Below are 23,829 nucleotides of genomic sequence, written 5' to 3' on the forward strand. Positions count from 1 at the left end.
GGACTTTGGACCCAAAATGGCTGCCTTGCCTTGCACTACTCCACCTTCACAACTCCACTTGCACACTTGCACACTTGTTGTTGTCCTGTTGTCCTGAAAACACTTGGGAACACATTCCTGCTGCTCTACATAACTGGCACCACTATGCTACCGCCTGACTTTTGCACATTACATTGACTGTCGACTGTATGCATAATTGCACATTTTTTAATTCAAATTTTGCTGCTCTTATTTTCCTCATTGTATATATCTTCCTATTTTTACTTTTTATATTGTTTACTTGAATGTTATGTTTGTCTGTGGACCTAATTGGTTAAAAATGTCTTGTTGTCACCGTGGGATAGAGGGAAACGCAATTTCTTTGTATGTTTTGACATGCGAAGAAATTGACAATAAAGCAGACTTTGACTTTGACTTTGATTCTGATTAAAAAAACAACATATAATCAACAAATACATTTAATTATTATTATTAAAAGTAAGCTTTATTAGGGCAATTTTATGAGCTACCCAGCAGTATATAAAGCGATTAAAATTACCTTTATCAGCTGCAACATTAAAGTGATGCAAACACTAATGCATCACTAATTATAATCCAATAATAGGCAGCCCGATGGCTAAGTGGTCGGCCCTTCTGCCAAGGTTCTTGGTTCAAATCCAGGTCGTTCCGGGCCTTTCTGTGTGGAGTTTGTACAGTACGTTCTCCCCGTGTTTGCGTGGGTTTCCTCCGGGTGCTCCGGTTTCTTCCCACCATAAAGACATGCATGCCAGATAGGACTACATTTAAAAAATAACCGATTGGCTAACACTGGCGCATTTACAGAAGTGTTGATTAATGTTCATTGTCCTAATCAAATAAATAAAATCTATATATAATTCTGAAATGAACCATTCTGCATAATGAGAACTTTAAGTATATTTTGATGCCAAAACTTTTGTACTGAAATTCTGGACGTTTACTTGTGACAGAGTATTTCTACATTGTGGTATTGCTACTTTTACTGTAGTAGAAGACTTGAGTACTTCTTCCACTGCTGGTATTTTTATTTAAAGCTGAAATATGCTCCAACAACTGACAGTGTACCAGTTTGTATTTGTGTTATGATCTTCCTCCACCACAGAAGTGGGCATATGAACAATTAAGTGATTAAAACACATCACACAAATAAGCTTTTGCTGACTGAAATTGGAAGCTGAAATGTGTGACTATAAACAGGATCTCAGGCCCGATTGATCAGATTTAGATTAATCATGAAGGGATGATGCATCTTTTTTTTCATAGATAGCATACAGTACACTTCCTAGATATTTGGAGGCTGTTCCTGCTGACATGTATTCTAATCTTCTCACCTGCACTCTTTATCTGAGCCACAGGGGACTCTGCTGAGGTTGGCGGCGGTGGTCACCCTCTGGACGATGGAGTGTTCGTTCCGGCACTTCACGTCCAGGGTCAGCTTCTCCGTGATCTCGTTCATACCCATCAGCTGACCTGTAGAGGAGTGAGCAGAGCACTGGTCAAACTGGGTAAGCTCTCAAGTTGTAGCTGCTGTATATTTTCTTTTTTCCAGTGGCATAAAACGCAAAGCAGTTAATGATACAGCAATACATAACAGGGTGTTGCTTGTACGGTGTCAGTGTGGAACTCAATACAGTGTTATTTTTATACAAAGTCAAATAATAAATGTTTGTTTTGGCTATCTGCCAACTACAGACATACAGTATTATTTACAGATACTGTATTTAAGGCTAACACTACAGTGATGTGATGTAAGACTCAATACATCAGGATTACAAAATTAAACTTAAACTGGAATGCACTAATGCTTCCCACTGAACACAGTAGAGGAGGGAGAGAGTTCTCTTGGTGAATTCAAAGCAATAAAGAGGCAACTTTGTTCATGAGTTTTCAATGTAGTCTGAAAGTAAGACATTTTGCACCAAAGCAGTTTTCCCTTTAAGAACTACCCCTCTTAATAGCAGGTCAAAAGACATCAAGACGTCCAGTTAAAAAACCTGGATACATTTAGTTGACATGTCTTGAGTAAATAGGCAGTAATTGTTGTTTCAACAGCATTTGAATGACTATATACTATATTTTAGTGTGACGCAAGTTCTAACTACTGCTGGAACTATCAGTCTCCTGACAGAAAATATAATCAACATAAATAAGTTATTTAAAGTACTTTATCAACCAAACATGCCAGACATTTGCTGGTTACAGCTTCATCATTGAAAGTATTTTATTTTTAATTTTTGGATTGCTTTATGTAATTTAAAACTAACTTTAATATCTTTTTGGATTATTGGTATAGGTTGTAATGGGCAATTATAATTTTTTTTCCATTACAATAGAAAAAGCCAGTGGTTCCTAACCTGTTGGTCAGGACTCTCAACAAGATAAATAGTTAGTTTATATATTTTATATACCTTAAAAAGTATTAATGTAAAACACTTTGAGTCATTGGTTGAGAAAAAATTATTTCAAGTTTAATCAATCTTACGTATGTAGCCCCAAATCACAAACAACATATTTCCATCAAGGGGCTTTATTATCTGTATCGCATACGACACCCTCTATCCTCGATTTATGTAAGGAAAAACTCCCCCAAAAACTTCAAAGGGAAAGAAAGTATGCAACCTGTGAAAAGTGGTTACAAGTAGACAAAACTTAGTTCCTGAGCCAAAGATGCTGGAATACACTGGACTAAACAAACAATCAGTTGATAAAAAAAATAGTCAACAGATTAACCGCTAATGAAAATAGTTGTTAGCTGCACATTGAAATCTAATCATTGAAGCCAAGACGTCTAAAATAAGCTCTTACTCTTCAACCAAATATAGTCTGGTTTCAGACGTCAAGATGTCTTTTAAACTGCAAGTCACAAAAACAGTCAGTGCTACCGAGGTTTGAACATTGTAACATTACAGCACTTCTGAATCTCAACATGGTCAGTGGTCCTTAGAAGCTTGAAAGCTCAGGTAACAGAAATAAGAACGAGCCGGATGTTATTTTTGCTTCAAACATTGCTTAAAAAGGGAATCGGGATCAGTGGATGAGCATTTCCCGTCATTCCTGAGTGTGAGCGGCCTTAAATAGGATGCAGGTTGTTAGTACAGGTGAGTCTATCTACAGCAGGGGTGTCAAACTCAATTTTACTAAGGGCTAGACTGGAAAATGAGAATCACATCAAGGGCCAGAAATGTATAGTTTATGACATGTTTTTATTTAAAAGAAAAAGTCAAATATTACCGTACTGTATTACTTTATTACTGTATGTCTCATATAGCTTTCTCACTTATATTTTGGGCCTCATGAAGCCCCACAATTGTCTAAGCAAACGGCAAAAACCTAAAAATAAATAAATAAATAAAAAAAGGCGCTTAAAGCTTTGAAAAATGTGCCAAAAAATGCTGGAAAAAGGTGTCAAAAATATTTAAAAAAGCTAAAAACTCATTGGAAAAAAGGGACAAAAACTTCAGAAAGGGCAACAAAATCTAGGTGGGCCAAAATGTAAGATGTACTAAAGCGAAACGCGGGCCGGATCAAAAGTTGCAAGGGGACGGATTTTGCCCTCGGGCGTTGAGTTTGACACATGTGGTCTACAGCTACAGACCAGGAGATGCAGGTAAGTGTTGATTACCAAGGCAGGGGGGGGGGAGGAGGAGGAGGAGGAGAAGGAGTAGGGGGATCTGTGTGAGGTTGGCTAAAAGGCAGGTGGGCACACAGATGGCTGGGAAAAAACAAATCTATTAACTTACCTAGTAATAGCTTCTCTATTGGCGACAGTACAAAAAGGGAGGAACCGTGGATATGACACATGTTTAAAGAGTCACTACGGGTTTGTTTGAGCTCAAAACTGGCTCAGTGTTAGTCAGGGTGGGAAATGAACACGGAACAACAGACACTAGCTGCTCTTATAAACATTTTTCCCAGATTATATTTGAAAAACCTGGTTGGTTTATAAGTGGCCCGTTAACACTCAGGATCTGCCCCAATACCCACACGCGGTAAACAAGTGTGTCCCACGTCGGAAATATACAACACACAAGTACACTTCACCCACACTTGAGAAACATCAGCCCAGTTGTTGGCGGTAGATAAGCTACCAAATAAAAAACGGACATGAAGTAGGATTCTCCCTTAATATTGTCATTTGTGTCTGAACATTATAAACAGTGAAAACAGATTGTTGTCACTTAATCTCTCAGATATAACAAAGAAGAAGAGCTTTGGATGGTGATAGATGATAAGAATACATTTATAGTTCTGACATGTCAACATGAATAAATTTCAAACATTTAATCTGAAAAATATGTTAATCGTTTAACAAACTTTCATCTGAATGTAACTGTAATACTGTTTGTTTCATTCTACATGTTTGTTCCTTATGTGAAAATAAAGACTAAATTAAAATAAAGATCTGTGCTCGACTGAGGATCATTATTATTAATGAAGTGTGTTCCAGTGAACCACGATAACCCTCAAAAGGACGTGATTACCAGAAATATCTCACATAAGTACGCACTTGACTACTCACGAATACTTTAGTGTGGGTATTGAGACAGAGCGTTAGTTTGAACGGCTGTCCATCAAAATAAAGAAACATCATGCAATACTGTGATTATTTACAGTATGTACTGTAACCGTGTGTATATTACGGGATATTGATAAAAGAATACACACTACAAAAATAAACTGTATGAGTGATGTCACCTGTCTAATTACAGGTGTTGCATTCATTTCAAGGTAATAAAATGTATGCTTTTCAGTGATGAAAGTTTTGCACTTGACATCAAATTTATTATAGGTATTATAGGGACACAAATATTAAAATAAATGCTAATGATAATAAAAAGGTACTTGATTGTATTCTCTCTGACCGCAAACGTAATGCAAGTTTTATAGATGTATCCACCTTAATTTGACCTCATTATAGTCATTTTATCAACGGGCCGAGATTGTATGCAGTTACTGAATTTGCACATCAGACTTTGATCAACAAAGGTGCAGCAGGTTTTCTAATCTTTCTGGAGCGACTATTCAAACTTGACAAAGGTCTAAATTTCCTCAAACAAATGGCACACCAATGCCTGTTTATCAAGTATATCTACAGCAATGATATCCCCACAAAATGATCCCAGAATAAAAATCTGTGTGAAGAGATTGTGAAAGACATAATGAACATTTTTGGAATAGTTGACAAACCTTCCGACCAAGGACAACTAGACTGCAATTGTTAGTGAAATAAACTGTGTGAAATTGACCAGTATCATATGATTAATATGATCAAAATGATCAGTACTGGTCAAAATGGACTGCATATACAGTATGTTCCTATGAGATATAACCCATAATTAATGTTGCCCATGTCAACCCACTCTATGCTTGGAAATACAGTATAAATGAAAATAAAGTTGCAGAAATAACAAAATAGATATGACAAGTAGTAAGAAAGGAAATATGAGAAATCACCTGTGCATCCACCTACACACAGGAGTAGCTAACTCCCCTTTCCCTCTTGAATAGACTTGTTTTAATGAGATGGTAGTAAAAGTCACAGTGTTTTTCAGAATCAGAAATACTTTATATTTTTATATAAATATACATATATTTATATATATACTTTATATTCTATATTCTCTAATAGAGTCATTTCATTTTCTTTTATCACTCACCTTGCTCCTTTTTAAACTCATTCTCTGTTAGGAAGATGGGCCTCATCAGCTCCCCGACCGGCGGCTGAATCGACACGAAGAATTTCCTGGTGTGAGTGCTGAGAGACATGAGAGAAATAGCAGTCTTAGGAATTATTATTTTTCTAAAAGGACAGGGGGTCCGGGAGCCTCCAAATTATGGTACATTTTTGTCAAAAATATAAAAGTCTTAACATGAATCCAACATATTATTAGCAATTGTAAATCCCCACTGCTTACTGGCCTATAGGTAAGGTAGTCACTAAGGCCGTCCACGGATACAGTTCATCCTAAGGACTCACTGTGACACATGTATGTTTAACATTAAAACATGATTTATAAAATCATGCCAACAATTATGAGGTTATTTTAATTAAAGACATGTCTTCCTCCAATAAAAATCCCAAGTATTTGTTAAGGGCGTCATTGGCTTAAAAAACGTTGAAGACCCCTGATATAAACTTCACTGCTTATTATTGTTTTATTAGTTTCATCAGTGCTGATCACAAATCATGGTTGGAAATATCATAATTGTGAGTTTAAAACAACTTTTCACTTGCAAAGCTAACAATTTCAACAGTTTCAAAACTCAGCAGAATCAATTATGTTTTCACACAGCACTATAGTAAGAGTGCAGGTTGTTAAAACACAGTCTGCACAATAAAACACAGAATCCATCTCACCACAGCTGGAAGTTCGCCGCTTGTGTTGAGTCACAGAAATCGATGCCCATTACGGCTGTGACCATCTCACCCGCTGGCAGCAGCTCTGTCAACGCACAAGAACAAAAGCGCAACAGTGTTGACACATGCACAAATAAAACCACATAAACTTTCACTCAGCAGCTTTGATCCGACATTAAACATGTGTGCTCCACAGCAGACTGTGTGCGGCACTCCAAATGTCAGGATGAAAACCAAAAAACTGCTTACAAACGGTTTGAAACGTAAACCATTACCATAACAATCCATCCAATCTTGTTCATACAAATTCCATTTGCATTCATATGGTTTGTTACTATTCCATTGTGTCTTCTTTTACCTGTATTTTTTATTCTTCCCTGTTTTATTCCGTTCTTAATGGTCTTTGTGACCCCCGGCCTGTCGTTTAGCACCATAAACAGGCCCAAATTGTACACAAAAAGTAAGAAGAAGAAGTGTTTGTATTTTGACAATCCCTAGCCACCATTAACATTTTATTTTAATTAACATTACTGGTAATGGTCTAATAACAGAACATCATGGCCATATTCATTAATTTATCTAACACTTTTCTTTGTAAGGTGAAAGTAACACTGCAGCTTCAAAGGCTATGTCTTTTTTTTAATAACTGCAAAATAAATACTAGTGTCTGATTTGGATCACGTGGCAATAAAAAGTTCAGTCTCTACCCTCCCTACCAGCCCGTCACTCACCGATCTCAGGAAACTCTTTGACCCTCATCCCCGACTGCAGCTTCACGTCCTCCATGTGCAGGTTCTTGGTGTCGGAGGTGGCGTTGTTGGTGAACTGCATCTGCACCGCCACCATGTTGGCGTCGGGGCTGAATGGCTGTCGGCTGAAGCAGTACTCCACCGACAGACCCTCGCCAGTGATCCGGTGCAGCATCTCGTAGCTCTTCAGTGCACTGGAGGGAGAGATGGTCTGCAGGCAGATACATGTAAGCATGTGAGCTACATTTGTACATAGTTCACTATTTCTGAAGGAAATATCCTCAATAGATATTCACAGAGTGGCACCTATTGGTGCATTGATACATGGCACATGGCTTTGTTAGGAAATATATTTTCATTGACTTTAATGTTGGTGCAGTGAGGTGGCCAAAGTTGGAAATGCAGGTTGCGTGATGCTCTCAGACCTTTACAAATACAAAACACTACGAACAATAGCTGTAAAACTATAGAGACATTTTCTTTGGGTATAACACAATTTCAAAACAACTCTTTTAATCACCACTGAGCGGTCAAAAATGTATTTAAAATCCACAAAGAGGGGCGCCCAGATTTTCACCAAAAAAAAAAAGCCACCAAGAGTCATGTAAAGATATAATTCAATCGGCCACTGACTAATGCAGTGGTTCATATGTTATGGGCACTAAAGTACAAAACTTATTTTTTTTCGTATAGCTGTTCTCTCCACAATCTTGTTGCTGGACCTGCTGTCAGCTTCGAACAAATCAGTTTGATAGCTGAGTTGTTTACCACTAGTCACCATTAGAGGGACTTGGAAATGATGGGTAAGAGTTAAGGGGTACAATTTGGACAAAGCAAATGTCTTACTCCTTAAAGGAGGTTATGTTTTTGGATCAGCTTGGCTTGTCTGTTTGGTGGTTGGTTTGTCTGTACTTGTCAGCAGGATTACAGAAAACCTACTGGCCCGATTTTCATAAAAGTTGTTAAAACTGTGTGGCATGGGCCAAGGAAGAACCCCTTCCAAGTCAAGGGGCCGACACACAAACTATTTTTCACTTTTGTTAACATTGATGGTGCATTTGTGCTGTATTCATGTGGTGCCAAAATAGTTAAAAGTATTAGTTCCCTACAGAAAAAATTCACACTGCATCAACATTGTGCCAACAAGTGCCTGTTTAGTTGGATGTGTAAAACAGGGTGTTTGCCCTATTTACTGTATATTGTAATACATTATTTTGGCCCATGGAGCACTGGCACCTTTAGTATTTTTTCAACAAGGGAAGGACCCTCACGTAAAGGTTTTAAGTATTTATCGCGGCACTATGCATTATAATTTGCCAGTGTGACTCTGCTCATGTTAAAAAAACATATATTAAACTTATTTGTATTTTAAAAACATTTCAGTTTCATCAACAAGCATACAACTAAATGCTAATATAGTAGGAGGCAGCTGTGTAGCAGCTGTATGCAGAGACTATAAATGTCTGAACTACCAGTTATCAGCTCTTCTACAATCTTTTCTATCGTTTTGTCTATTAGAGTAAATGTCTATTAGAGTGAAGACACTAACCAGGAAGATACAGAGACACGTGAAGTACTTACTGCCGGAGAGAGAACAGCATCAGACAAAGATAATCCCTCCAGGTCGGTCGCAAGGCTGTTGGACAGGAAGGCGTTGACGGGTGTGGCTTGAGGAGAGGGAGCAGGTTCGACTGGGAATGGAAATGAGAGTGTGTGATGCATTCAACAAGGATGTCCCTAAATTTAGACCTGACCGTGTTCATCTATTCATTATACTATCTGTCGTGGGAACATGTTTTTTTTTGTTTCGAGTCGGCACAGTAAAGTGAGACAAACTGTTACTATGATTTTGAATAACAAACGCAACAATCGGTTTGCAACAACCTTGTCCATTGACTTTGCCTCACGGAAGTGAGGGCCATTACTTTTGTATTCTCTTTCAAAGCAAAAAGTTAAAAAAAAAAAAAAAAGGTTTTGAAAAGACTTACAATCATCAAGGTCCAGCAGAGACATTTCTTTCTTCTCTTTCTTGTTGTCTTTCTTGACAGGCTTAGAAGAAGGTTTAGATTCAGCTGCCTGGAAGGAGATGAAAGAACACTGACATGAATACATGCAGATTTTCATGTTACTGTGTTAAGTCTAAATACAGCAATGTTTGGTCCAAAGGTCGATGGGTGTTTTTTAGATGTTGATAGGGTCCAAATTTCTTCTTCTTCTGTCCAAATTGTTTTTTTTCAATACCTTTTTTTTCTTTTTGACTTCTGCTTCAGACTCCGAGTCTTCAGACTCTGATTGGCTGCTTTCAGACTCACTCTCCTCCTCCTCGTCCGATTCAGACTCTGACTCGCTCTTGCGTTGTTTACTCTTCCTCTCATGCTTCCTCTCTTCTTCACTGCTCTGCTCGCTGGGAAAGAAAGCAAAGTTCAGAAAGTTTATTATAAGTTGATGGGACATATTGTACTGTATAATAGAACTAAAGTGGATCAGTGAAATAGGCTTATGAGAAGATATCAAAGGGACCACCGTTTACCACACAATGAACTGAAAGCAAAAAGGAATTATATGTCTCAGGACTTAAGAAGGTATATGATTTACCTGCACACAAAATGTAATGTCAAACGTTTTCCACTAAAAGCATGTGATACCTTTCGCTTTCTTGCACTGGCTTTTTTAATTCTTTCTTTTTCTTCTTCTTGTCCTTTTCCTTCTCTTCCTCCTCCTCTTCCTCAGACTCAGAGCCTTCCTCGCTTTCTTCACTTTCTGATCCCGACCCGCTCTCCTCGATGCCACTGCCACTCTCTGAGCTGCTGGCAGAGTCCGACTCTGAAGTCGGGAAAGGTCGGAGTCAGAGGGTGAGTAGGTCATTTATTTTTACACAGAAAACATGGACACGAAAAGCAGCCTTAGTAAAGCAGCCCCATTTGTGCTGGCTTTCAGAAAAACTCTCATGCTCACACACACACACCTGCACACAAACATCTGAAACGGACTCATTTGACTAAAGGATGTGATGTCACCGACATAGCCCCCTAAAGTTACCACTATCAGCTGACTCCGTCGGTCCAGACTCGCCCTCTGAGTCAGAGTAGAACGGCTTCTCCACTTTCTTTTCCTTCCTCTTCTCTCGGCTGCTGCATTTGGTCCATTCAGGCACCTGGCGGAAAAGGCAGAATTCACATAGTTAGCCGTCAGCTCTGCCTCGGTGGCAAACCAGTCAGATGGAAGCAGAGACGTGGGCAGATTACAGTAGCATGGCCATGAATGCCTCGGCCTGGGCGTGATGCAGCCAAACAAAGCCAGCCATCAGATCTGCTTTTAGATCTGACAGTCAGAGAACAAATTTTCTTTTTCTTTTTTTTTTGCACAAATAGACTATAACACCAGGTGATGCCTTCATGACCAGTTGCAGAAATGGTTTTCTTTTAATACGGGGAGCTGTTCCATTAAGAGAAGTGATGTCTTTGAGGAGTGGCGGCAATCCTCCCACACTTTACAAATGAAAACTGAGGCAGATCTGTCTTGCTCTTTGTGTGACCAAACTCATTAACTAGATCCATCAGCTAATGAGTGTGGACATCTCCAAACCCATTTAAAAACCCACAAGGCTGCTAATGCATCTCCATGTGTCAGAGGACCGCCATCTTACTTAAAGAAATACTTCTTTAATGGTAGAGACACAGAGGAAGACGGTGCTTTGTTTCAGGTAGCTTTGGCTAGGCACAGAACAGCAGCTATACATTAGGCGGGTGGGGGGGTCAAAAAGCACTTGGGTTTTGCCGCTATATGTGTTGAGGCTCAAGGAGGTGGGCTCTCTGCCGCTAACTGACTCACACTCGTTAATGTTGTGACTCTTTCAAGCAGCGTAAAAACCTGGCAGATGTGAAAAAGAAAAAAGATTGGGATGCAGGTGAGACAAGGAAGGAGAAAGTTTTTAGAAAAAAGTCAGGAAAGCAAGAGAAACAGGCACTGGAAGGTTTCTGGGTCTAAAAAAGAAGACGTGTGAGAACAGTTTCTGATATCAGAGACAAAAATTAAACCCCAAATTCAATCACAGTATTTAGCATAATATATAGGTAGCTAATAAAAAACTTATCAAGGGATCTTTTTCTGGTAAAATCAATGCACTCCAATATAACTTAATTGTACTGAATGTACTCAAATATATACTTAAATAAAAGAAAAAAAAGTCAACATTAAAACTCATTACTTTCTAATACATCAAGCAGATACAATGCATTTAGTCTTCATCAGGGACAAAGCATGATGTTATAGTAGCATGGATTCAAATGAAACTAAATGAAAGGGTGAACAAAAGAGGGACAAGCAGAAATCAGAATCACATCACTCAGTATCACACAACAACATTTGGGACACTTTCACAAACTGTCACAAATTCCACGTGAGACCAATTAGGTGCAGAAGAGGAAACAGTGAAGTTAGTGGTCCCCTAACTAACCAGATGGCAAAACAATCTCCACTCAAGGTCTCTGTACTCGTTTGTTCGGGGGCGTTCGTTGTTGGCGCATCTACTATTTGACGCTTTTATCCAACACACTTCAGATTTAATCTCCCATTTCTCTTTACCATCAAAAGATCAGATTTGTTCAAAACTTTCTATCATTCTGAACACTTGTAGGACTTGTTGTCCTTGTTGGCCTAAAAGTAAGTGTAAATAAGTGAACCTTGAGAGGAGATTGTTATGTCAACTGCAGTTTTCAAATGTTCAATTCTAAGCCTACATGGAAGACAAGTCCTAAAAGTTCTCGGCATATTTAATATAATATGAGGTTTGTATCTACAGTTCCTTGACAACTGAGCAACTTTCAGACTGTCGACTGTTGTCAAGCTCAGTTTTCTAATCCTTTTTACTGCTTAAATGAGCTTCCTGAATCATCTTCCTCATCCACTCTTATTCTACAACTTCAATTTCTTTAACATCCAAGAGGCTAAATTATTATTTGTGTATCTTCTAGTTAATCTCTTTCCACTTGGGAAAAAGACAGCTGTCTCTCTAAATATGAATCTGCACTTATTCAGGGATTCAGCACTGAGGGGTAACATCTTCTTAATCTTGTCAACTTGATCATCCTCATTTATTACATTAAGACAACCAGAGAGAGACTGTAAGAGAAAAGAAATAAAGCAGTAATCAAAACAAACACCACTGCACTTCCAAACTGAGGGGGGAGGAGAGGGGGGGGGCACCTCTCTCCATTCTCCTAGCAAGCTGATTCGCCCCTCGCCGGTGGTTATGACTTCCTCTGTCTGTGGATATTCATAATGTGCAGAGGGAGAGCAGTGGATGTAATACACTCAGTTTGAAAATGATGCAGCAAGGTCATTGTATGTTATATATTATTGCTGAGCATTTTTTTTAAAAGCATATTTTTTAGGTCTTTAGACTGATTACCTATCCTCCAAGTCGTCACTTATTTTAAAACACTTTGATTAACATCTGGCAGAGATTTGAGACATGCTTGAGATCTCACAGCCCTATCAGATGAAGTATACCTTCATCAACACCACCCATCATGTTTAAATGTGCAATATTTTACCAAATCATAATATGTACTTTTCCAAATTAGCTAAACTAATCTATGTACCAAGGTTAAAATGGGTTTCAATGTCTCGCTTTGGGTCAACTTTTGCAAACCAATTTGGTTTTCTGCATTCTGCAACACCCGCTGTAAATCGATAAGCGATACATACAAGACCCATCAACAAAGACATCAAATATAACCCCCCTAACACCTGGATCCAGTATCTAAAATAAAACTAAATGCTATCATTATTAAATGTGACATGATTTTGCGATGACCTAAAATCATTTAAATTTAGTTTGGTAATTTAGAGGATTTTTAATGAACAGCTGCCATGTTTTTTCCAGTTTGAAAACTGCAAACGGTGAAAACAATCCGTTGGAAGATAATGTGATTTGATCCCTGCCAGACCACATTAAGGGAGGCAAAATTGGGGTAGGGCATTGCTAACCTGGTTGCAGTAATGAGGTCTGCTGTCAGAAAATCAATCAAATGTCAGAGATTCTTAGAGTTCTCAAAACAGACTGCTCACAGCTGCATCATCACATGATGTAACTCTGATAACAACATACCAGCAAGACATTGCTCACTGTGATGGATCAGATATCTCAAGCAAGTTTTAACTTTCACGAGAAACAAATATTTGTCTGAGGGCTAGAAATCAAATTAGAATTGAATTAAATGTTTTGGAAACGGTCAACAATAATGTAACTCAATAACTTGTTTATCTCAAAACAAACTAAACTCCCTGTATGGTCTCTTGTACACCACCAGTTAAAATATAACTCCACCTGCACCTGTGGCCTCATCTTGAAATCTGCCACACAATGAAATGACAAGTTAACACCGGGTATGGAACATTGAGCTGTAAGCAAAATGAAACTACACTATAATCACAATAATTAACAAATATGACGGCAAAATCAAGCCCTGAGGTCACTTCTGAAACTTAATATCAATTGAATTGTATGAGTCTTTTGACAAAGAAGTGACACACTCAAGATTTGATTTATGTCTTCATTTAGATCACATTATTGGTTATGAACCGATGGCACATGGAGTGAATGGGATGGAGAAGAAGAGGAGGGACTTTGGTGAGTTGGGACGATGCTCTACAAAAGACTCGGATCAAATTACTGTGTTCAGCTATAGTCCTGAAGAAAATTTGGGAAAGAAATTAGAAAAATAAATGTATGCATATTATCAACTATTAGCTGCACCTGTACAGATATATTTGTATAATTGTAGGTGCCAGTCCTCGTTAGGTCAACCTCTAGCACAGACTACAGGAGAGGTGATTTTTCCTGCTGTTGATACTGAATTGCAGGGAAAACTTAGACTGTAGCTCCCGAATCTGTTCTCTTCTGGATCGCATGTGCTATTGGCTCAAACATCGGTGAAGAATCACCTGGATGGGGCGAGTGAGCTGCTGCCGAACAGAAGCAAGTGCAGCAGAGAGTGTCAAAGTTACCACGACTGTGTTTTCATAGTGAATCAGACGTTTCTAAATAGAAGCTGTAATCCTCTTTTCTCCTTTGTGACTCATTGTCCTCCATGCAGGGGAGGGAGATATTAAGCAGCATCCATTTGGAAATAGATGGAGGCCAAAAAGGGTGAGCTGTTAATGCTAATGAGCTGTAAGTGGATGAAAGATGGCTAGTGAAAGAGGAATCAATGTTATATTGGAGTTAATGTTATATTGGATGTGAGGCTCGGGTGACTCTGTCCAGCCCCTCTGAGGCACTGCTCTGGGGCAGGAGCAACCTTCGCTCCCCTCCACCTTTTGGGGCCCCTGGAGAGCCCAGAGGACCCCTGTGTCTCTGTATATTACTGTTCCCACTGCACGCACAGAATCCTTCACCTCCACGTTGCGCACGGAGGGGTCTGGGGCGGCTTCAGGCCAGTCAGGCAACTCCTGGTAGCCGCCAGCCTTGGCATTCAGCAAGTGGGACAATGAACCCAACTGGAAGTGGTCTCGGTCTGCAAAAACCCAAGAACAAGGAATACAGGATGCAAATGTGCACAGAGGGAACACACTTTTTGTCACTCCTATTATTATTATTTTAATGATCTAATTTTTGGAACTACAGTTCCTATAACTTAGGTGATTTGGGTGATTTAAAGAGGAAGTACAATGCTGACATGGAGTCAGTTACAAAGCTGTGGGCTGCATTTGGCAAATTGGCATCATTATATTATGCAAAATTAGCTATTAGCAGTGCCTGTTTGCAATGTACCCATGGATGTACAGACTACTATCCCTAAAACTATGTGGGTTTTGGTCTAGGAGTACAAGCAAATTTATAAAAGTTGATATGCAACAGACATCAGAGATATCCTCTGAGTTTATACACAGTAAACATGGAAGTGTTAGGAAATCTCAAAAAGAAATTTCCCAAACTAGATAAAAACCTACTAGCTGATCAAAGCACATCTTTGAGTAATCTCTGTTTCAGTGTTTAATGTTTATCTCAAGAATTATAGTGGGACTTTTTAGTTTTCAACTTGCTCGCAGTCGAATGTAAATGCCTTCTGTACCTTTAAATGGAGACTCGAGGACTGGTGCAGGTTTGAGGGCGAGGAACAGTTTTTTAGCGTATTTGCTGAGAGCTCCACTCTTCTCGGTGGGCACGATGAGCTGGCGGATGAAGCGTGCCCGATCACGGATATCGTAGTTCTGGTCGTACTTCGCCAAGTTCAGAACATACTGCGTCAACAGTTTGGTCTGCGAGAAGAAGGAATATTAAGGACATGTAGGATGAAGGAAGTACAAACTGTAATATCATCACGTTGCATTGGGTAATAATTGGTTGATTGTGGTGGTTGCTAGGTGTTTTACAGGATTTTCTGAGTAGTTCCTTGGGTGTTGCTAGGTAGCTAGGTGTATATACATATATATAGCAATATTATTTTGTCTTTCTTTCTGTTTTCTCAACTATCAAAAAATAATTAGGCCCCCCCCCCTGCAGCAACTCTGCTCAAAAGTGGTGGTTGAAAGTAATTACCGGTAAGTATATTTACTCTAGTACTACTTAAGGACAATTTTGAGGTACTTTTTACTTAACTTCAGTTTTTCCAATGTTTGCTACTATATACTACAATTCAGAGTAAAATATTGTACTTTTTTATTCCACTACATTTATTTGTTTATTAAGTGTAATTGCTAGTTACTTTGCAGATTCTGATTAATAACACAATTTATTAATCATTATTATTAATAATAGAAAAAACAAACTATTAAATGATGATGAATTATTACAGATTAAGTTTAAGACTTTATTGATTGCTTGGTAGCATTGCTCACATGGTTGATAAGTTAATGTTTTATAGTTTTTTTAAATACTAGTGATGAAATGGCGTCACACCTGTTTGGAGTTGGTTAAATAGAGCTTAGCGGCCAAATTGATGATTTGTAGCTTGACAATGTCCTCTTCGTTAGTGAACGATTTGGCCATCTTCCTCAAAACATCCGGGGCAATCTTCGGTACATGCTCACAGTATTCTCCAATCAGCCACAGGATACTAGCCCGTGCCATCGGCACCTGAGAACAATTCAAATCAATTTAGATGGTTGTGTTTGGGTGTTGGAAAGATAAACTTCATTTGGTCAGCTTGATTTAACACAGCAACCCATGATTTTTTCAAACCAAGAACAACTTTGCTGTAACTTACCTTTGTTGTAACTAAACGTTTTACATCATGGGTCTCAAACTCGCGGCCCGGGGGCCAATGTGCGCCCGCGGATGATATTGTGGGCCCCCTACTTGACATCAAAGTAAGTGTAAGTGCGCCCGCGCATTCTGAAACTTTTTGTCATTGAGATGTCACTTAGGGCTCGTAGTAGTCTCTGACAGCGGCGTAACCGTTGTCAAGCTAGCTAAGTACCCTTTGTGGCAAATGCCTGAGGTTTGACATGTGTGTCTGTTGTGTGAAATGCACCAACCATATCGATCTAGGGGTTTAAGCACCGGCAGTTCCGCGCCTTTTTTGAGGAAATTGAGGTTTTTTTGGAATACTTGATGCGGCCCAGCAAACCCAGACTCTACTTCCAGCGGCCCCCAAGTAAGTTGAGTTTGAGACCCCTGTTTTACATCCAGACATTGACAGACAGCAGTTTGTGAATGAGACTCTCACCTGTATGTTGTCTGTTAATTTTGCCATGTGCTTTATGATGTCACTGTGCTTCTCCGGTTGCATCTGCAGCAGCTTCTTAATAACCACCACCGACTCGGCTACAACCAACTCTGTACAACGGGAAGACAAGACATAAATCATCAAATAAAAAGTGAATTGATTTTTTCCTAAATCTTCATCCTAGATTAAGATGTCCAACTGTCAGGAGTAACAGGTATAAGTACTCCTTTATACCTGCAGCCATTTCCCTCTTGAATACGGGTCATTGACGGGTCATACTTGAACTCTTTGGCTACTTTATTTCTTTTTTTATTTCTTGGTTGGTTATTTATTCTACTCTGGTTGGCTGGTATGCACTTTTCCTGTGTAGGCTACTTTAATGCTGCTACCCATGCACCTTGCTCTGTACTTTATTGGTTCTAGGTTATGTTCCAGTTTGTACTGTTATTCAGGTTTACGCTATTCCCCCCAGTCCACCCCACCCCACTCGTGACTGTGTGTCTATCACGTATGTATTTATGTGTCTTTTATGTGTTTATACCTGCTGCACACCCAATCGCCCCTTGGGGACACAAATAAAGTTTTAGTTGAAGTAGATTGACTTACTAAAATTCAAATGCAGTCCTTTAATTATTAACTACATAACACCGGTTGTTTTTATTTGATTTTTTCAGTTTGTTTGGACATGAAGTCTGCGTTTTGGAGATTCATATCTAATCTTCTTAAACTTAGGTTCTACTTCTTTTTTTCACTGTGCTAACTTCTATTTCATAATTTACAAATGCAAATGAATAAGCATGATTCAATTATCCTATTGACCTCAAATCTGATACTGCTAGCTGCAGCTATGTATTCATTGTACTACATATACAGCAATATGTATCACTTAAAAAGCATCCAGACTGTCAAATTGAAAGACTCACCGTCTCGGTTGGACAGCAGCTGCACCAGGCCGTTCAGACACGTGTCCCTCACCTCGCCGATGTTGGTAGCGCAGCGGCCAATGGCTTGGATCGTGGCGGCCACAAAGTCTTTATCCATGCTTTTAATGTACGTCTGTCGGAAAGAAATATTCACTCAGTACAGTAAAACATAAAGGAAGCTGGTGAATCACTCCTGCTGATGTACAGATCTGGAATTTCTTTTTGTTTTTGCTACTTTTTAATTGTGTTTCACTGTACCTGAAACTCTCTGAGAATGGTGGAAATGTTTGTCTCATTGGCCAGATTGGTGAGAACCTCCAGCTGCAAAAAAAAAACAAAAAAATGTTTTTTAACACTGAAAGCTTCATTTATCAGGGGAATACAAAGCCATGTTTACTGTAATTTCTTCATCTTCTTTATTTTAGCACTGTTAACTCTGTGCCAAAGAGTTAACACTGATGTCTACATTTTAAAAACTGCTTCATTCTGATTTATGGGAGTTGATTTGCCAAGAGTTGACTCAATAAGTTAGTGTAAGATGCTGCAAATATATACTTTATGTTATACTACCATGACTCTGATTGAGAGAATTGAGCTTCCATTCCTTTTCTCATTTATCGATTGATAAAGAGAAAAGCATGAGCAGCACAATAGAACAGAATAGAAAAGAACCTTGAGGACTTTTATTTGGGTTGGGTCTGTTGAGCGGATGTAGAAACTCTTCAGGTACGGTTCAAACATCCCCTGTGAAACATAACGACAGGAAAAGAGAACAAAAACCTCAGTGAATCTGCAGCATTTCATTTCAAATTTCACACAAACATCCAAAAGATACCACCGAGTGTAGCTCACCCTTCTCTTAATCGACATTGTTGCCACGTTCTGAAGAACAACATACTGGACTTCACTGGAGGGAGAGATTGACAGAGAAATTGAGTAGGATAGGAACAGAGGTATTAAACAAAGTTAATTAGTTGTTTTTTGTGTGATAAGAGAGGACCGTTAGCCTTAATGCATCAATACCAATTTTAGTTTGTAAATTATTTTTATTTCAAATGCCCTATACAGACCCTTGGTAAACCCAAAACAAGTGTTTTCACTTTGTCTGCCTGATTACACTGTGTTCACTGACATTTTCAACACCTCTCTTAACCTCTCTTAACCTCTGTAAAGTCCCTATCCTGTGGAAAACATCTACAATTGTAATCGTGCCAAAACCGCCAAGACCCATAGAGTCCAATGACTTCCGCCCTATTGCGTTGGTCATGTAGTGCCTGGAGCGTCTGGTAAAGAGATACATTGTATTCCAAACCCACCATATTATAGACCCCCTGTAATTTGCTTATCAAGCCTTCAGTGGGGTGGATGACACAATTTTGACATTAATGCACCTTTTGTACATTCATCTCGAGAAACCATGCTAAGACTCATGCTAAGATTCTATTTGTGGACTCTTCATTTGCTTTTAACACCATGCAACCTAAGATTCTTGCAGACATTTTAGCCAGTGGATCATGGACTTCCTTACAAATAGAGTCCAGCGGGTCAGAGTGGGCTCATTTCTGTCTCATACAATGACAACATCCACAGGCTCTCCACAAGGATGTGTTTTTATCTTTTTTACTATTTGTTTAATACACAAATTCATGTGCTAGCACTTTACAAAACAGGTACTTTAATAAATATGCAGATGACACAGCTCTACTGAGTCTGCTAGAGGATAGGGAGGTAGATCATGGGCCATGGGCCAGTACAAACTACAAATACCTTGGCATTGTACTGGACAACAAGATCAAATAGGACTCATGTATTGATCTTTGCACACTAAGACACAGCAAATAATGTACTTTTTAAAGAAACTGCTTGTTTTTAATGCCAATAAAAAAATGCTCCAAGTGTTCTAAACTGCTTTTATTGAAAGTGTTTTAACTTGCTGTATTACATGCTGGTTTGGAAATGTCACTGAGTCACAGAAAAAGACAATCAGGAAAACACATTTACAAAGATAAACTGGTGAGAAAGGCCAATACCATTGTATGTGTCTACACACATCCCCTGACATCTTATTTTTAAATTTCTGCCGTCTAGGCGTCGTTTCTGCCCACCCCTTCTAACCAAGAACAGATCCAAATTCTCTTTTGCACCACAAGCCATAAAAGTCTTAAATCAGTCAAAATAAGCTAGATGTCCAGCTGGCCTGGTCATACCAATCCATGGGTGTATAGTGTAGTGTATTGTAGGGTGTGATGTATGTTTCATGTTCATGTCTGTCGGTGTCTGATGGAGGGACTATTTGTTTGTATCATTTGTCTGATGTCCTGTCATGAAGTGCCCTGCGACTGTGCCGCAAATCCAAATGACCCACTGGTACAATAAAGTTATCTACTAATACTACTACTATTACTTCTACTACTACTACTACTACTACTACTACACCTCTTCTCCTGGCTGTGTGATCATCAGGACATCTCCATTTGGGTATCTTAGTAGATGGTGTCATTCATAAACGAGACCAATAAAATGGTTTTAAAAATTTGACTATATTTCTTGTTAAACTTCAAGGCATTATTCTTTGAAGTAAGAAAACCGGTGTGTTTGCAAATAAAGCTGAGACTCCATATAAATAAGGCCCTAATCAAACGTATCGTACGGTGCAACAGAGTTCTGACAGACCCCCCACAGAGAAATGTGGCTGAATGATGATCCCATTACAGCAAACTCAGACCCACAAGAGCACTTGTTCAATAAGAATCTGGCAGTCTGCAGGACTTACAGCCAAGAGGCCACCTTTGTGCCGTCATCACTCTCTATGGTTTATGCCCTCATTTTTACCTCAGACTCACAGAGTTCCCTGTTTAATTTCACTTCCTGCTTCAGGGCTGAAAAGATTTATTTTACTACCATTACTTGTCATTTTTCTCTGTTCTCATATAGTTGTCCACTTTGCTGAGTTTCATGGCTATTATTGTTTCGTCACATCTGTATATTTTTTGCTCTTTTTAAAGTGACATTCATAAACACAGCTCTTAGTATTTTTAACGTTAGCTCCATTCTCAGCCACAATAACATTCATTTTGAAATGTGCTGCTGCTAAAATCTTTGGTATAGCAATTAAAATAGATAATTTATTTAAAAATACAGACAGTACAGCTCACCTGTGGCTCCTCAGGAGACGGACCAGGGCCTTGGCAATCACCCCTACTTCTGCTTTAGGGGCCAGATGGAAATACAACTGAGCCACAGCCATCACCACCTAGAACAAGAAGAGACAACAGAGGGAAAGGTAAATCTTCACCAGTGATACAATCTCACCATATAAAACACAGTTACATGTACTATATTGTACTTTGTACTCCAATGAGAAGTCATTAATTTCGTTAATTTCAAAGCAACACTCCCATGCCCATTTTCAGATTCATAATTGTATTTAAAGGTTAAATCAGAATAGTTTTACATGGTTTAATTTTCAAAATACAGCATATTTCTGTTGTACTGCACATTGCTGCAGCTCCTCTTTTCACCCTGTGTGTTGAGCTCTCTGTTTTAGCTACAGAGTGAGGCCTATCACTTCTGTTGGGAATCGCACATGCAGTACCTAGGTCAGCACTGCTAGCTAATCAGAAGCAGAGTATGAGGGCGCACCATACTAGCAGCTAGGCAAGCATTATAACGTGTGTTACAAAGTGACGCATGTTTGTCAGCTGTTTGGAAAAGTTTGTGAACACTGTTTTCTGTTGGAGATGGTAAGTGCCTTTGGGGTGGACTTTGGGCTTTTTCACTTTGGACGCCTATCACATGCACAAAAAAGATATATAGAACAATTAAGGAAAGGAAAAATGCCAACAAGCATGATATGAGCACTGTACGCTGCAGTATGTTGCAAATGTGAAGTGTGTAGGAGTTATTTATTTATTCTGTTGAATACCCATGAAAGAACACAATCAAATACTGTTTTGACTAAAAGTGAGAAGACTAATAATAAACTGAGTTATTAAAGTTTGTTGTGTTATTTTTAGGTCTTTTAAGCTCTCAATCAGCATATTACAATGTATTGAAAGGGAAACAGAACAGTAAAGTTTTGGGCCATAAAATCAAAACAGTAAGCTGGAAGACCCTAAAACTCTCTGCAGAGCTGAGGGGAGTTGCAGAGTTCACTTAAGTATTTGTGTCACTGCTGTGTCAGCACTGGAGACTGCACTGACTTATCATTCTGGGATGGGGGAAAAACGCTCTGGGGTGTTTGTATTTCTTTAAACTAATCATCTAATTAATCGTCTTGGGTGGCACACACAACATTGACCACAACCATTACGGAGCAACATTATCTTTCATTTGAAATTGTGTTTGTGTCCACCTGGCAAACGCAAGTTCAATATTCACTTTCTTTTAGCTTCGTTTTGGTCTCTACTATCTCCTGAGGGAAATATCTGGCTCTTTAGCTGCTAAACGCTCCACTATGTTCACCAGCTGGTTAGTAACTGTGTCTGTCTGCTGTTTGGTACTGAGCAGGTAGTGTACAGTGTTGTTTTTACAGCTTTTTCACTAAAATAGCTGTCTGCTGCTACCGAAAACAAGACCATCAGAGCGGTGAGAGTGAACCAGAACAGTAACAGAAGTTGTGGGCCAGACAGCAAATCAATGGGCTGCCACTCACTATAAAGCACTGTAAGGCTGAGTGTGATACTTCTCCAGTGGTGTATTCTAATGTATTTTTGTGGGTATCATGTACTGTATATATACTGGATATTGGCCAGAGTCTGCCTTCGGGGGAGGGGGCGACATCATAGTGGGGGGTCTAGGTGTCCTCACCCATGGAAGTTTTGAGCATCAATAACTTCATTTCTTGTATTTGGATACACTTTAATGCACCAATTTACAGTGGTAATACCTTTATTTAGCCTATGTGAAGAAAGTAAAACATAGATGACAATTCAAAAGATATCAAAACTATAATGGAAAGTATGTAGCTGTGTGACATTGGGAATTTTTAAGTAGGTATATAAAAATCCTGGAGTTTTCGTAGTGGGTAAACTGTGTATACCTGTGTATCACATAGACTACACCACTGTACTTCACTGTAGATTCATCAGTACGAGCAAACCCTTTCACACTGTTTTTTACCCACATTGCCATTTCCTGTTATGTCAATATAACAATATTGGCCATAGCTGCTTTAGGGAGTATGTGTAGTGGTTGATGCTTACTCTCAATTCCCCATTAAGAAGCACATGTATATGGGAAAATAAGAGCTTTAAACAGGGCCACAACAACTTAACTTCTGACATTGACGCAGGGGAAACCATTTATGAATTACTCAATAGGTGCAAAACAATAAGCTGCATAAAGTGCAATTTTAGACCTCACTGATTGTCTGCTATGCTACATGCAAGATAAGGAAACACATTTGCTGCCTGAGGAACGGGGTTGATCCTTAAAGCACGCAGTTCGACTCCAGCAGAACAAAGGCAATATAATGTGCAACGGGCATTTTCATAACATTTAACATGGAACAAACAGGCGTTCCAAGGTGACCACAGCAGCAGTAATGTGTGATACTTTGTTCATTTCCTTTGGGAGATTGTCCAATTCAGAGTGAGAGGTCAGCTCTGATTAAGTGCTCAAAGGCACTTCAGCTGCTTTTTAACATGAACCAAGGTCGTGCATATGAGACCGCAACTACTCACAACACGACCTGCTGCTCAGTGTGGAATAATGTTGTAGGGAAAACAATTAGGATCTACCATGGCAACTGACTCAAGAGGAGAGTTAATGGGCTGTTATACTAATGTAAGTTGTGTGTTAAAAAAAAGTGCAGCGGCCTCACAGCTGCATTGCGGCTCTGCAGGAGCGGCTTGGTGTTTCTCAGCAGCAGCCGGTGGTCTGGATCCATGACGTACGGCTTCCTCTTGGCCATGGCAGGAGCTTCTGCCTTCTTATCTTTCTCCTCCTCCTCCTCCTCCTCCTCCTCCTCATCTTCATCCGAGCCGTAGAAGGTCTTGTCACTTCCCTCCTCCAGCAGGGACTCCTGCAGAGACGGTGGGGATTAAGCAGTGTGTTGGGGAACTAACAGACCAAAACAGAAATCTCTCTTGCATGGAAAGTAGTTA

At 39.3% G+C, this 23,829-nt stretch overlaps 1 protein-coding gene across 12 annotated transcripts in view; it reads right to left on the reverse strand.

Annotated features, from left to right (window-relative positions):
* The window catches only part of ap3b2 (adaptor related protein complex 3 subunit beta 2), a 47,016-nt gene that overhangs the window by 1,700 nt on the left and 21,487 nt on the right, over positions 1-23,829 (reverse strand). For 3 of the 12 annotated variants that reach the window (XM_032523895.1, XM_032523889.1, XM_032523892.1), the window contains exons 8-28: positions 23,547-23,747; positions 20,878-20,975; positions 18,575-18,629; positions 18,395-18,466; positions 17,981-18,043; positions 17,723-17,855; positions 16,800-16,909; positions 16,031-16,207; positions 15,204-15,390; positions 14,515-14,645; positions 10,957-10,995; positions 10,165-10,279; positions 9,771-9,948; positions 9,367-9,529; positions 9,114-9,201; positions 8,707-8,816; positions 7,108-7,336; positions 6,377-6,461; positions 5,676-5,773; positions 3,759-3,773; positions 1,350-1,488 (exon numbers count right to left, since the gene is read on the reverse strand). In XM_032523895.1, the coding sequence (XP_032379786.1) occupies positions 1,350-1,488; positions 3,759-3,773; positions 5,676-5,773; positions 6,377-6,461; positions 7,108-7,336; positions 8,707-8,816; positions 9,114-9,201; positions 9,367-9,529; positions 9,771-9,948; positions 10,165-10,279; positions 10,957-10,995; positions 14,515-14,645; positions 15,204-15,390; positions 16,031-16,207; positions 16,800-16,909; positions 17,723-17,855; positions 17,981-18,043; positions 18,395-18,466; positions 18,575-18,629; positions 20,878-20,975; positions 23,547-23,747 (2,486 nt within the window). The remainder of the gene's footprint in view (positions 1-1,349; positions 1,489-3,758; positions 3,774-5,675; positions 5,774-6,376; positions 6,462-7,107; positions 7,337-8,706; positions 8,817-9,113; positions 9,202-9,366; positions 9,530-9,770; positions 9,949-10,164; positions 10,280-10,956; positions 10,996-14,514; positions 14,646-15,203; positions 15,391-16,030; positions 16,208-16,799; positions 16,910-17,722; positions 17,856-17,980; positions 18,044-18,394; positions 18,467-18,574; positions 18,630-20,877; positions 20,976-23,546; positions 23,748-23,829) is intronic. The other 9 variants (XM_032523898.1, XM_032523894.1, XM_032523896.1 and 6 more) reach the window with 6 other exon arrangements.

The sequence above is a fragment of the Etheostoma spectabile genome, chromosome 8, assembly GCF_008692095.1.
Source record: "Etheostoma spectabile isolate EspeVRDwgs_2016 chromosome 8, UIUC_Espe_1.0, whole genome shotgun sequence".
NCBI classification, from domain to species: domain Eukaryota; kingdom Metazoa; phylum Chordata; class Actinopteri; order Perciformes; family Percidae; genus Etheostoma; species Etheostoma spectabile.